The 14422-nt window shown below is 47.2% G+C and overlaps 1 protein-coding gene across 1 annotated transcript in view; it reads left to right on the plus strand.

Moving 5' to 3' along the window:
- The window catches only part of DOCK5 (dedicator of cytokinesis 5), a gene marked incomplete at both ends in the record, with an annotated part of 68874 nt that overhangs the window by 34006 nt on the left and 20446 nt on the right, over positions 1-14422 (plus strand). Inside the window, 16 exons of the mRNA XM_082298251.1 lie at positions 12-204; positions 953-1050; positions 2039-2128; positions 2493-2593; positions 3418-3552; positions 4255-4366; positions 4645-4715; positions 5756-5862; positions 6454-6590; positions 7288-7383; positions 8454-8552; positions 10719-10813; positions 11348-11426; positions 11636-11736; positions 12536-12594; positions 13053-13207. Of these exons, the coding sequence (XP_082154377.1) occupies positions 12-204; positions 953-1050; positions 2039-2128; positions 2493-2593; positions 3418-3552; positions 4255-4366; positions 4645-4715; positions 5756-5862; positions 6454-6590; positions 7288-7383; positions 8454-8552; positions 10719-10813; positions 11348-11426; positions 11636-11736; positions 12536-12594; positions 13053-13207 (1728 nt within the window). The remainder of the gene's footprint in view (positions 1-11; positions 205-952; positions 1051-2038; positions 2129-2492; positions 2594-3417; positions 3553-4254; positions 4367-4644; positions 4716-5755; positions 5863-6453; positions 6591-7287; positions 7384-8453; positions 8553-10718; positions 10814-11347; positions 11427-11635; positions 11737-12535; positions 12595-13052; positions 13208-14422) is intronic.

Here is a 14422-nt window from a genome sequence, read left to right on the forward strand (position 1 = left end):
CCAACCAACAGGGTGACAACAAGAAAATGGAAGATGCCAAGAGTTATTTGACCCTTCCTTGCACCAAAACGGAGATGGAGGAGAAGGAGGCTCCTTCAGGGAAAAACCTGCACCCTCTGGCCAACTTCACCCCCACCAAGGACAGCACAAAGGACAGCTTCCAGATTGCCACGGTCATCTGCTCCACCAAACTCACCCAGAACGGTAGGCCTTGTGCTGGGAGTTGAAATGCACAGGGCATTTTCTTCAGGCAGGTTTTTGTGTGTGGGCAGAGAGCTTCAGCTTCAATTTTGCTGCTCGTGTGTCAGTGGCAGCCCTGTCCCATCAGGCTGCCAGAACAAGCTCCCAGGATGTTTGTGCAGCCTCTGGAAACCATTTCACACAATTATTGGATCCAGACTGCCGGTGTTAAACCCAACAAGTTCGCTGGCACGTGTGGAAATGTCGCCTGTCAGTGATAGTGTTTTGTCAGAATTATAAGTATTGAAGGTTAATTCCCTTCTTTCCTCTGCCTGTTCAGAGAGCAGCAGCTGGGACTGAGCTCCCCAGGTGATGATGTGAATTAACTTTGCCTTGCTGCCAAAGGGCTCAAAATAAAGAGTGATCTGTGAATGAGCCCAGCATGTGCTGGTAAATGATGGGAGATTTCCAGTAGCTCTGGAAGGCTCTTGGGATAAGCCATACACTCTAATAAAATTCCTGGCTGGAGATACCTGCTCTTGAGTCCATAAAAAATGTGTTATCAGATGGCAGCCAGGTTCCCATTTATAGCAGAGCTTCTCTCTCTTGCCAAGACAAAAGAAGCACCTCAAGGTAACATTCTGTACCTCAGGGTGACTTTTCCTTGTGCACTGACTCTAAAAATAACCCCCAGCCTTGCTCTGGGCTGCTGTGCAGCCGTTCAGTCAGCTGGCAGCTGTGATTGCTGACTGCTGCTTTGTGTCCTTGCCAGTTGACCTGCTGGGATTGCTGAACTGGCGCTCCAACTCCCACAACATCGCCCACAACCTCAGGAAGCTCATGGAGGTGGAAGGAGGAGAAATTGTGAAGGTATTCATAGGGATTTGAGCCTCCTTGGTGCACAGACTCCCGTGTGTCAGCCTTTGTTGGACCCAAAAGGTGTCTGGGTAGGCTGGGAGGGCAGTTCTGGGTGCTGCAATGGGAGAATCATCAAAGCATGGAATGGTTTGGCTTGGAAGGGACCTTCAAATCAGCTTTTTCCACCCCCTGCCGTGGGCAGGGACACCTTCCACTATTCCAGGGTGCTCCAACCTGGCCTTGGACACTTCCAGGGATGGGGCAGCCACAGCTGCTCTGGGAACCTGTGCTCCACCTCTCGTTAGTGGAATTCACCAGAATTACAGAACTTAAATATTCCGGGGATCAGGGAGAGGGCGGTGACTTTATTTTCCCCTTTATCCTTATGGAATGACAGATACATCCAAAGGCTAACTTAATTTTCAACTCCTTTGTGATTGAGGAGGGACTTGCTGTGAATCTGGGAACAGAGACAGCCCAAAGATCTCACAGAACACTGCGGGGAATGGACCTGAAATGGGGGGAATTCCCACAGAAAATGGTCTGGCGGAGGAGTCAGGAGGAGGTCTTTACCTGCAGAGAGGGGTTCCAAGAGTGAATGTGCTGGGATTATGCAAGGTCCTGGTTTTATGGAGCAGCTGAACCACTGCAGTTAATGCAGTGTCCCTGCAGACAGGCTGTGTGCAGGGTCCTGCCTCGGGACAGGGTTGGGGCTGGCTGGGAGAGTTCAGGATTTTTATCCTGGGGGATGAAAAGGCGATAGAGCAGCAAAGTGGGGCCATTCAGGGCTGATCAGAAAAGATCTGCCTTGCTATAGAGGTGATCCTGCCAATCATGGCATGAGCACAGGGCTCAGATCCCTTTGTAGATGTTTTCTCATGGACAGGTTTTACAGTCCAGCCGGGCTGGAAGGGGAGAAATGATCCAACTCCTGCTCTTGTGCAGGATGCCAGAGGCAGCTGCCTTTCCCCACCCTTTTACTGCTCCTTTTCCCCTCTAGTTTTTGCCAGACACCCTCGATGCACTTTTCAACATCATGATGGAAATGTCAGAAAATGAAACCTATGATTTCCTGGTGTTCGATGCCCTGGTGAGTGAATCTTCTGTGGGTTCAGAATTTGTTTTCAGCCACATTTCCAGTCTGTTCCTGGTGATTCCTTTAGATGAGCAGTTGGTATTTTGCTCTAGAGATAAGTTATATTTAAACACTTCTTAAGGCTTTTTCAGGACTGAAATGCACTCAGGTTTTTTAGTAACCACAGTGAAAACAGCAATAAATTGCACACACAGAGTATTTAGTGACTGTTAGAACATGAATAACTCTCTGTAGCATTAATGCAGCTGGTAAAACAAAGAAAAACTATAACCCAGCAAAACAAATGGAATTAGAGGTTGTTCTGTTTGAGTTAGACTGTGCAGCTCTGTGCATCTGTTTCCTTCTGGACTTTTGGCAGGTATTTATTATTTCTTTGATTGGAGACATCAAGTTCCAGCATTTCAATGCTGTGCTTGAGACTTACATCTACAAACACTTCAGTGCAACCCTGGCCTATGTGTGAGTATTGGTCCCAGACCTTGGTGTCTCCCAGCAGTGTCACTGAGGGCTTTGGGGATGACATCAGCTCTTGGTGATGTACTTGATTAGGTAATTTTTGATGATGTTAATGTGATAAAGGCAGCAGAGAGCAGACTTCCATCCCTTCTCTGCTTTCAGGAGAGAAAAAGTCCTTCTTGATGCTCTTTTTGCCCTGTAAAAAGTTCTGTTGTGAGAATTTTTCCTGTCAAAACAGACAGAAAAGACACTTCTGTCATGGTTCTTGGCTTTCCAGCCCCTTGATCAAGCACCCCTCAGCCAAAGGTCATCACCCTTGTGGTAACAGAAGTGAAAAGTTAAAACTGAGGCCAAGAGGGAGGGCAAAGCCAGAAACCAAACTGCTTTTCCTCTCTGAAAATCTCCTCTTAATTTTTACTGATCCCCATGAATTCCTGGGTGTCACCCTGAAGGAAACACAATTTGAAGTCCCCATCTCCTGGAATGTTTCTTCCCTGCCCTGCCACACGATCTCTGCTTCCATGGATTTCCTTTCCTCCCTCTGCCCCACACATGGGAATGCTCACACGGGGAGAGGGCATCAGGCCCTCCCCCTGGGGATGGGTTTTCCAGCTTCCTGGACAGCTCCTTTTAGGGAAAAAGAAAAGCAGATCAAGAGGGTGGAATTTGTAGACTTCAGCCCAAGATTTCAGGAGGAAATGGGCTGCGAGGAGGAGCCCCTGTGGTGTTCATGGGGCTGCAGTTCCTCTCTGGGCTAAGGAAGCTGGGCTTGCACAGGAACTGAGCCCTGCCTGGATTGGTTCCCATTTTTTGTTCTATTTCCAAAGGAAACTCACCAAAGTCCTGAACTGCTACGTGGGGAATGCTGAGGACTCCAGCAAGACAGAGCTGCTCTTTGCAGCCCTGAAAGCCCTGAAGTACCTGTTCAGGTTCATCGTGCAGTCACGGGTGCTGTACCTGAGGTGGGTCCAGCCCTTCATCCCTGTGCCTCCTCTGGGAAACCCACTGGAGTTTCTTCCAGTAAACACCACTAAAGGGGATACTCTTCACCAAATCCTTTATGGCTGACTTATTAAGAGGATCTTTCTGCCCTTTGTCTGCAGCTGGAACAAATAAATTGAGCAAAAATTAAAATATCAGATTGGAAGGAGAAAAACCTTTCAGTCCCCCTTAGCATGCAAGGAGCAGCACATAGTAGAGCTGAAAAGGAACCCAATTTTTATTTTTATAAAGTAAAATGTGGAATTTCCTCCTCATTTTCAGAAACTTTAAGAAACAAATACACAAATACTTAAATTGTTAGGTAAGGTGGGGATGGTCCATTCTCCAGCTGGGGTAAAATCAATGACGGTGGTTTAATTGCAGCTTCACATCATCTTTTCAGAGATTCCCAGTGAGGGTTTGAAACCCTTCATTCATGTCCCTTCTGGATTTTTTTTCCTGTTTAATACTTGGAACCCAAGCAGGATTTGCTGCAGTGGCAGCTTAAAAAGTGCAGTTTTCCCCCTATGACAGATTCCAGCAGGAAATGACTGCAAAATCCCCAGTTCCATTTTTACTCCCATGTCTTTGAGGAAGGAGATGGCATTAAGACGTTGTTCCACAGGATGAAATCCTGTTTCAGCTGCTGGATTTCTGTGTGTAACTGGCCCTGTTCTTTGCAGTGTTTATGGGAAAAGCGAGGATGGGAATGAATTCAATGATGCAATTCGCCAGCTCTTCCTCTCCTTCAACGTCCTCATGGACCGGCCCCTGGAGGAGGCTGTCAAGATCAAGGTGAGCAGAATTTCCAGGGAAAAGTAAAAATCTTCAGTTAGATCAACTGGTGCAGTTGGGAAGGGGCTGGGCCAGAAAAAGGAATGAGAGAATTGTCCATGAATCCCTTCTCCTCCACCTTTCCCACTCTGCAGTGCAGCTCTGGGGTGGCTGGAAGGCTCTGTGGATGCATAAATTTGATTTTAAACCAGTTCTCTACAGTTGTTCCCATATTTACTCTTGACAAAAACTGGATTTCCCATGTGTGTTTCATGTCCTTGGTTTTTTTCTTCTTTCAGGGGGCAGCTTTAAAGTATTTGCCAAGCATCATAAATGATGTCAAACTGGTATTTGACCCTGTTGAGCTCAGGTAACTATATTAAGTTTGTTGGTCCTCTAAACTCAGCTCATCTGGTGGGAAGGTTTTTGGAAACTTGGCACTGGATAATTTTAGGGTCCCTTCCCACCCAGATTATTCCAGGATTCTGTGATCCTTACAGGCACCTTGAGATTTTACTGAAAACCAAAATCTGAGGGCAGTGAAGTTGAAATCTTGTGCAAGTTTCCACCAGTTCTTGGTGAATGCTCCTGTAAAGTGTGGCAAAGGCAGAGCCTTGGCTGGGAAAACAGAAGTTGTGTTTATCCAGGAAATTCTCAGCCCTGTGGATTCCTGGTTTTGGTGCTCAGAGCTTTGCCCAGAGCTGCCCAGCCCTGTCTCCTTGTCCTGACACAAATGATTTGCTGGGAAGCAGCAGACAGGCAACAAATGTCCATGGAATTTAATTTAAGGGAATCTCGGGTTGGAGTGAGTCATCTCTCCTGATGAAAGGGGTGTCTGGAAGGAGGATGTGCTTTCACTGCTGTGGATGTTGCAGGTTTCACCAGTGGGCTGCTGAGTCTGTTCCAAATGATCTGTTCAGGCTCCTGTGTTCTCTGTGTGTGACAGCTGCTGTGACTACCCCGTGCTGGCACTGCAGGCCACAGAGCACTGCCTGGTTATGGGGTTTGTGATGTACCTGGTGTGTCCTGGGGTAAAAGCTTCATTGCAAGAGGTTTAAGCCTGCAGCTCCTGAACACTGCTCAGTTTTACTTCAAGTCCTGTGCTAAGCTTCTTGAAAATAAGTCAGGGCTCTGTAGTAATTTGCCTGTTGGATGGAATTCCCAGAGCAGCTGTGGCTGTCCCATCCCTGGAAGTGCCCAAGGCCAGGTTGGAGCAGCCTGGGACAGTGGGAGGTGTCCCTGCCCCTGGCAGGGGTGGCACTGGATGGGATTTAAGTCCCTTCCAACCCAACCCATTCTGGGATTCTGTGATTCCATGGCTGGCCCAGGCAGGGCAGTGTCAGTGTGGGATGGATGGGGTGATGCTGGGTGGGAATGCTGACCCTCTGCTCCCTCTGCTCTGTACCCCAGTGTCCTCTTCAGCAAGTTCATCCAGAGCATTCCTGACAACCAGCTGGTCCGGCAGAAGCTGAACTGCCTGACCAAGATTGTGGAGAGTGACCTGTTCAAACAGGCTGGTGAGTGGCACTTGGAAGGCTCTGGGTTCTGCCAGGGGCCACACACCCTTAAAAACGAGTTCCCCTGGCAGTCATCCACCATTAAACCCATCCCTAGAAACATTCCTTGCCTTGGAAGGGTTTTTGCTGTTCAGGATGTATGCAATGCCCAATATGTGGGATCCTGATCCAGGGTGGTGATTTAGAAAGAGGGAGAAGCTGAGTGTGCTGTTTGATGGAATACACAGAATTTATAAATGAAAGGGCAGGGATGGATGGGATATTGGGATGGAATTCCCAGAGCAGCTGTGGCTGCCCCTGGATGCCTGGAAGTGCCCAAGGCCAGGCTGGAGCAGCCTGGGACAGTGGGAGGCATCCCTGCCCTGGCAGGGGTGGGATGAGATGATCTTTGTGGTCCCTCCCTACCCAACCCAACCCAACCCATTCTGGGATTCCAGGATTCAAAGTACAGATCATTTATGACTCTCTCCAGTCCGTTTGTTGTAACTCCAGTGGCTTTAGGCAAGTTCTGGTGTCCCAGATGAAATTCCTGTGTGGTGCCCATGCCCAGGGCGTGCTGAGGCTCTGCTCTGTCCCCGTGTCACTTTGCAGAGTGCAGAGATGCCCTCCTGCCCCTGCTCATCGATCAGCTGAGTGGGCAGCTGGATGACAACTCCAGCAAGCCCGACCACGAGGCCAGCTCCCAGCTCCTGAGCAGTGTCCTGGAAGTCCTGGACCGCAAAGATGTGGTGAGCACGAGCTCTCAGGGGTGCCAGTTCAGCTCCTTTCTTCTTTTGAGAAGTTACAGTAAAGAAACATCCTTAACTTACACTTTAATGAGTCAGAACTGTGATATTTACAGCAATTGTGGTGCATTGCTGTGCAGTTCTTTGTAGTGGCTCTGTCTGAAATGGAGCCAGGAAAGGTTGAATTTGTTGTTGTCACTACTAGAAGCATTCACTTCCCTTTCTAGGGACCAAAATGTCATCCCAGCTGCTGTGGTGGCTTGTTCAGTAATTTGGAGCAAGTCAAAGAAGTATTACAGAAGTATTAGGAAAGTATTTTATGATATAAAAAGGAGGAGGTTGCTCGTTCTCCCCTCATGAAACAGGGACGATGATCACTGTTCAGCCACCAAAACACACTTCCCCCTCTGGCCATGGGAACTGTTCTGAGTGGCTGTGAGCAGAGGGGTTTGAACTGTGCAGAGAAAACTAATCAAAGCCCCAGAACGAGCTGATGAAGCTGGGACAGATGCATTAAGGGAATCCTCCACCAAGGGAATCCCCGAGTGTTCGAGTTGATCTCTCGTGTGTTTAAATCTCCTTTTTCTGCTTCCCCTAATGACAATTAAGCGCTTCCAGGGCAGTCCTCCCACACAGGGAGCTCTCCCTGAAGGCTGTGCACGAGGAATGGTCTCCAATGTCCCTTGCTGGCTGTCCCCAGGGTGCCACTGCTCTGCACATCCAGCTGATGATGGAGCGGCTGCTGCGCCGGATCAACCGCACGGTGATCGGGATGAGCCGCCAGTCCCCGCACATCGTGAGAGCCTCCCCTGCCTGCCCTGCTCCTCCAGCACCTTTTACAGTGGGATTCCTTCCCCTGGAGCCTTCTCTGCCTGCCCTGCTCCTCCAGCACCCTCTGCCACTGTGATTCCTTCCCCTGGAGCCTTCTCTGCCTGCCCTGCTCCCCCAGCACCCTCTGCCACTGGGGTTCCTTCCCTTGGGAGCCTCCCCTGCCTGCCCTGCTCCCCCAGCACCCTCTGCCACTGGGATTCCTTCCCCTGGGAGCCTCCCCTGCACCCCCAGCACCTTTTACAGTGGTGCATACAGTTTTACATCCCTTCCCCTGGGAGCTTTCAGTGGGCAGCAGTGGGTGATGAACTCGTCTCTCCCTCCCCTGCAGAGCTGCTGTGCCCCCAGCCGTGGCTCCTGGTGGTTTTCTGAGGATTGGGATTCAGGTTTACCCTGCTCCAGTTAGAGCTGGGTCACTGGGGGTGATTTCATGTCCCTTTGGGTCTCTGTGCACAGAATTTGGTGTCACTGCAGTCCCTAACAGGATTTTTGCTGCATTTTGTCACCTGGGCTCAACAGGATGGGGCACCCCCGGGGCATTTCTGACTCCTGTGTGGCACTTGAGGGGTGTAAGCAGCTGGGGTGTTCTAATTTGCCCTGTATTTCCTGTACAGAAGGATGGGAAAGCCAGGAGCTGGGGATTTACCTGATTTTTGCTAACTCTGGGGTCACTTCAGTGTGCCATCCATGAGAATTGCAGCTCCCATGTTAAATCTGAAAATCAGAGTCAGCTTGGAAAAGAGCTTTAAGATCTGATGAAGTGGATCAATATTTATAAAATAAAATTCCCTGTTTGAAGGATGTGTTTCTCTTGTGATCCCCTGGGGAGAAAGAAAGCAACACCCAGATTTCATGCTTGAATTTTAGGAATTCTTACCTGGTTTAGAGGACCAAACAGTCTCAGGTTGATGTCAGGACATAGATAAACAGGATTGTGATCAGTGATACTTGATTAGGTCACACTGACGTGCCACACTTGGAACTTACAGTGCTTAACCCAGGAAAATAACCCAATATTTTATGTTTTTCCCATCCCAGGGTATTTTCGTGGCCTGCATGACGGCCATCCTGAGGCAGATGGAGGATTTCCATTACAGCCATTACATCAACACTTTCAAAACCAGGCAGGACATCATTGTAAGTCAGCCTGGCTGGGGAATTACCTCAGCCCACCCAGCATCACCACGCTCTGCTCTGCAGGGTCATTTCCGTGCTGAGGGTGGGGTGATCAAACCATCAGCAGTGGCTCCTGTGGCACAGTTTCTGGGAATTTATTCGTGTCACCCTTGCTGGGCATCTGGGGGGGGTTGCTGGCTCAGCAGAGCCCAGGAACAGCATTTGTGGCATTGAAGAAAAACGTTTTTAATGAGTTAAAAAAATGTTTGGTTTGAGTCAGGAACCAGAAGAGGGAATGAAGATGGGAAGGAAAAGCATTTCCCCCTCTCTGGCTCTCACTTTGTGCCCCTGTTCTCTTTATCTAAGTCTCTCCCCTCCTCTGGAGTTTGATTAAATGTTTGAATCTTGCTTTAGTGGCAGCAGTGCAGAAAGTTCCCAAAATGTTAGAAATTTACCTCCCCAAAGACTGGTATGAAACCAGGTGAAAATTACATTTCTGAGGGTTTTTTCTGCTTAAAATCAGCAGATTTCCCCCCAAACTCCCCCAAATGGCCCAAACCAGTATTTTAGCAAGTCCCCAGTGCACAGCACGAGAACCTTTGGAGCTTTTTGTCCCTTTGTTCCTTGTTCTGCAATTGGGAAGTGGCTGTTTATTGAAATACCAGCTGGGAAGGACCTGGAGTTGTGTTCTTCCTGTACCCAATCCCAAATGGGTTTGGGATCCCGTTTGGGGAGCCAAGGTGATCTCTTTTCTCCCTGTGCAGTTGGAATTAGAGAATTTCACAGAAATCCCTTGCAAAATCAGCTGTTGCTCCAGCGTGGAGCAACACAGCCATCTACAGGTCACACTCTGTGTGGGTTCAGAGCTGGCTTTATCTTGCTCAAATGATTTGTTGTGAAGGAAGGGAAGAAGAAAAAAAAGCCCTTCAAAAAATGAGGGAGATTCAGGAATTCTGGCAGTGTTCATCCAGTGAGAAGATTTTCAGGAGGGTTATGGAAAATAACAATTTCTAATCTAGTTTTTATTCACACTTCAATCTACAGGAGCAAGCCCCCCTTTGTAGTGGTGTGGTAATTGTTACTACCAACAGAAAATTCTGTTTTACTGCAAGAACTGCTCTTATTTTTGTTGTTCATTATTTGTTTCGTTGGTGCTGCTATTTTCAGCCCTGGCTTGCCATCATTCCCCGGTTGGTTTTGCACTTCTAGGAGTTAATTCGTATCCTCAAGGTGCCCATGTCAAGTCCAACCCTCTCCATCAGGCTCTGATTTAATAATGCCAAAAGGGTTTTTACTGAGGCAGCACCAAGTGCTCCATTTCTCCATCGATATCTTGCCAATTCTTCAGCCCAATCTGTTCAGCTCAACAGATTTTTTTGCTGGTGATCATTTCAAGGGGATGGTTCCTCCTGTGACCTTCTTTGTGTCCCTCTGGTTTTTGAATCTTAATGTGCTGCTGCAGAGAATAGAATTGATTTAAGAGCTCAGAGGTGGCTTTTGTGTCTGCAGAGACCACAAGGAGGAGATCAGTATTCCTGATATTCCCTTCTCTTGCTTATCTCTGTTCTTTCTCCTTTTTATTTTCCCCTCAGTCTGCAATTCAGCCTTGCTTTTTCCAAGTTTGAAGTCTTGTCTGGAGGGGGTTTGTGAAAAAAGTGTCTTTTTTACAATAATGTAGAGTAATTCTAAATCACATTTCTGATGTTATATTCAGTCCCTCTCCTAAACTGTCCTTAAACTGGACCAGGAAAGGTTTAAGTAATTAGTGAGTGAAAATACATTACAGTTTCAGGCTGTCTAGATCACTCTGTTGCACTGTCAGCACGCAGAGATTTGGGAACAAACCCTGCAATATTGGTTTTGCTCTCTAATCCAGGACTCCCTCCAGCACAGCTTAATGCGAAACAGCAAAGACAGATTTAATTAAACAGATCAACATTCTGTGCAATTATTTCTCCTTGTGCAGCTGGATGGATGAGATGTCAGGAGTAATTTCATTATTGGGCCATGCTCACACAATGAGAGACCCCTCTGAGGAGGGGCAGGGCATTGATTGCCAATCAGCATGGTCGTTAATCAATGCAATTGCAAACATTTGCATTTCGTGAGGTCACAGCATCATCTCCCTGTAATTCCATGGACAAAAAACCACCACGTGCAACCTGATGGGTTTTGTTCTTCCAACAGGACTTCCTGATGGAAACGTTCATTATGTTCAAGGATCTGATTGGGAAGAACGTGTATGCGGCTGACTGGATGGTCATGAACATGATGCAGAGCAGGTACAGGGTTAAGCCTGGGTTAAGCCTGGCTTTGGAGCCTCCCTGGGCCTGAAAGGAGGTTGGCTCACACAAGGAGGTTTATTTTCTTCAGCCACTTCAGGCTGATTTAAATCAGATTTCAGCCAGTTTTAGTTCCAGTCCGTTTCCACTGGTGGAACTGGAAACCTTTCTCCCACCCAGAGGAACGTAATCCAACCGTGGGGTCTTTTGGACAACTTAAACCAGAGAAGCCTTTTTGGTCTCAGTTCTGGGGGAACCACATGGAAAACCTAAAGCTAGAACTGGGCAATGCTTAACCTCTCCTCCAGAGAGGAAGTTTTCCCTGAAATCCAACCTGAGCCTCCCCAATGCAACTTGAGGCTGTTACACCAAGGAATAACTTGGAATGTTCCCTGATTTAGAGGAATTCCTGCCTTTTCTGGGAGCATCTCTTGCTGTGTCCTGACCTTGCACGTAGGAGCCATAAACCAAGAGCTGCAGTGTGGTTTATTTTGTTTCAGGAATCACCTTTATTTGATGTTTTTGTCTCTTCAGGGTTTTCCTCCGGGCAGTGAACCAATTCACCTCTGTCCTCAACCGCTTCTTCCTGGATCAAGCAAATTTTGAACTCCAGGTGATTGACCTGTTTTTGCTGGATTTTCTTTTCTGGATTTTCCCTGGATCCAGGGATCCCAGACCTGAAATGCAGGGAGAAAAACTAAATCTCACTGTAGTTCCCCTCCCCTGGAGGGAGCTGTGCATTTGGGACTGGGCAGCTTCTTTTGTGCCTGTTCTTGCTTTTCCTTTTTCTCCTCCCATTTTAATCCCCTTTTTCTTCCCCAGCTCTGGAATAACTATTTCCACTTGGCAGTGGCTTTCCTCACTCACGAGTCCCTCCAGCTGGAGACCTTCTCCCAGGCCAAACGCAACAAAATCATCAAGAAGTGAGTTCACATTTCAGACCTGCCAGGCCCTTTCTGCTGTCAGGAAGCTCCGTTTGGGCTGTTCCAGACACCCCCACGCAGCCCCAGGATGGGAGGAGGTGCCATGGAAATGCTGATAAAGGCAGGGTGATAAGGGGGTGACCAGGACAAGATGTCAGGGCTTTAAATTGTGGCTGTTTTAAGTCTGGTCAGGCAGATCTTGAACTGTTTTAGCTCCTTGCCAGGATTCTGTCCACTGGAAGGTCTGTAATGGAAAGGTTGTCGTGATTCCCAAAATTCCCCGATGCAATTCCTCAGCCTTTATGGAAGGCAGGTAAGAGGAATCCTAAAAGCCTCCAACTTTTTAGTCCCCCACCTTGTATTTTCCTGAAAGCAAGAGCACCTCAGAGGCATTGACAGCCCCAAACCAGCAGTTCTTAATCACTGAGCAGCTTTTACCTCTTCATTTCCTTGGAATCCGGTGCCTGGATATCTCTGAGCATCTGGACACAGACTTTTGTTAGGGTTTGTCCCTTTTTTTCTGCAGAAGTGGCTTGAAGAAGCCAGACAGTGAAATCTTTCTGCATTGCCTTGATGTCAGCAGCCAAAGCTTTAGGGGAAAACACCCAAATCCAACCAGACTGGGGTGGAATTGCAGGAAGCAGCAGGGCTGCAGCTCTCAGGAAATTCTGCTCTCAGGACTCTGCAGTCCCCTCAGAGTGAGCCATTTGTGGCTTTGCCATTCACTTCTCCAACAACATTCCAGGGATCATTTCAATGCTTGGCCTTTGTCATCTCTTCCTTTTACTGCTTTTTCTAGGTATGGGGACATGAGGAAAGAAATTGGCTTCAAAATCAGGGATATGTGGTATAACCTGGGTGAGTTCCAGCTAAGGAATTATCTTTATTCCAGCTCTCAAGCTGGCTTTCAAATCCTTTATTTCTTTACAAAAGCTGCACATGTTTAATGTGGGGAAATGCACCTGAAGTTCAGCTCGTTCAGCACACAAAACCTCTTTTTTCTGTGAATAACTTGGAAAAGCTGATTTTTTCCTCACATCAGCTGCTGAGATAATTTCTTAGATTCCCTCTAAAGGATGTTGTGCCATGTAAAGGATGAGTGGGATTTTTCAGAGAGCCTTTTCTGTGATTCACAATTCAGCTCAATTATTTCCTTGGACTCTTCCTGAATTTTGGAGCTGTAACCTGTTAATTCTGCCTTAAGCAGTAACCACAGAAAATCCACGTTCTGAGCAGTTTGTTCTGTGACTATTGTGCTTCAACACTGGAAACCCAAATGCTGCCACTGGATGTATTTGACTTTAAATTTCTTGCAGGTCCTCACAAAATAAAATTCATCCCAGCAATGGTGGGGCCAATCCTGGAGGTGACCCTGGTCCCAGAGCCTGAGCTGAGGAAAGCAACAATTCCCATCTTTTTTGACATGATGCAGTGTGAGTTCAACTTCAGTGGCAACAGGAACTTCCACAAGGTAAGGGAATGCCTTATATAACCAATATATTTATTATAATACTATGTATTGATATTCAATGCAATATAATGTGAAATATATATATATACAATATGTAAAAAGATACAATACTTTATATAGAATATGGTCTGTATTGTATGTAATCTTACATTCTATATGCATATAAAAATTATATATATATAAATACATTTATACGAATATATGCTACGTGTATTTACAATAGATACACAATAGTGGTATCTTCACTACAAATGTCCCACATTGTCCACTGGACAAAAGAAGAGAATATTTAAACAAAACAAACAAACAAAAAAACCCACCCAAAATTGTGCCAAGCCCCTTGGGAAGTCACCGTGGTTTGTAGGGGTCAGGACTTTGCAGTTCTGTCCCTGACTGGGCCTTTCCATGACTTGGATAATCCCTGAATTCCCCTTTTTTCACCCTTCCCTGCATTTGCAGAGGTGTCAGTGCCCACCTCTAAATTGGGAAACAATTTGAAGACCCTCAGAGGGTCTAAAAAGTAATTTTAGCTATTTATTTACCTTTATAATAACAACATAAATCCCCCCAGGACAGACTTTTAGCTGTCAAGTTACTCCACAGAAAACTGCTGGGCAGTCAAATATTAGGATTATGTGGTTGCTTAATTACACCTGATGCCTTGAGAGGCCACCTAAAACAGAGCCTGGACAGGAGTAAGGAAATAAGGTGGGTATTTATGTGAAAGGCCTCCAAAGGTACCCCTGGGAGCCAGAGGCCACTGCCCAGATGGGCCCCAAGGTGGACCCCAGGTCACGAGTTCTTCACACTTTTATAGGTTTGGTTCTTTGCATAGCAGGGTTAATTCCCCAATTAAAGCTTCAGTTAATGATGGAGTTTCCCCAAGCTCAGCCCCTTCTCAAAGGCTTTTGGTTTACACATTTTGGGCCTAGGACAGTCTGGGTGTCCTTGGAGAGCAGGCCCAGAGAGGCTTTGTTATGTCTGCCCAGCACAGAGAGCAGAAGTGAACAGGCTGCAGGAAACTCCAGAGTTACACAGCAGGCAGTGCAGGGCTTGAAAATATAAAAGCTCAAACCTAAGGCATCACACCAGAGCGTGACTCTGTGGGGTGGGAGAGGGAGGACTTGCATTTCCTTGCTCCAATCTTCTCATTTTGGATTTTTACCCTTTTTATTCCGCCCCAGCACTGAGAACAGCCTGCCCTCAGCCTGTGAA

The sequence above is a fragment of the Coloeus monedula genome (genome assembly GCF_965178545.1).
Source record: "Coloeus monedula genome assembly, chromosome: 28".
NCBI lineage: Eukaryota > Metazoa > Chordata > Aves > Passeriformes > Corvidae > Coloeus > Coloeus monedula.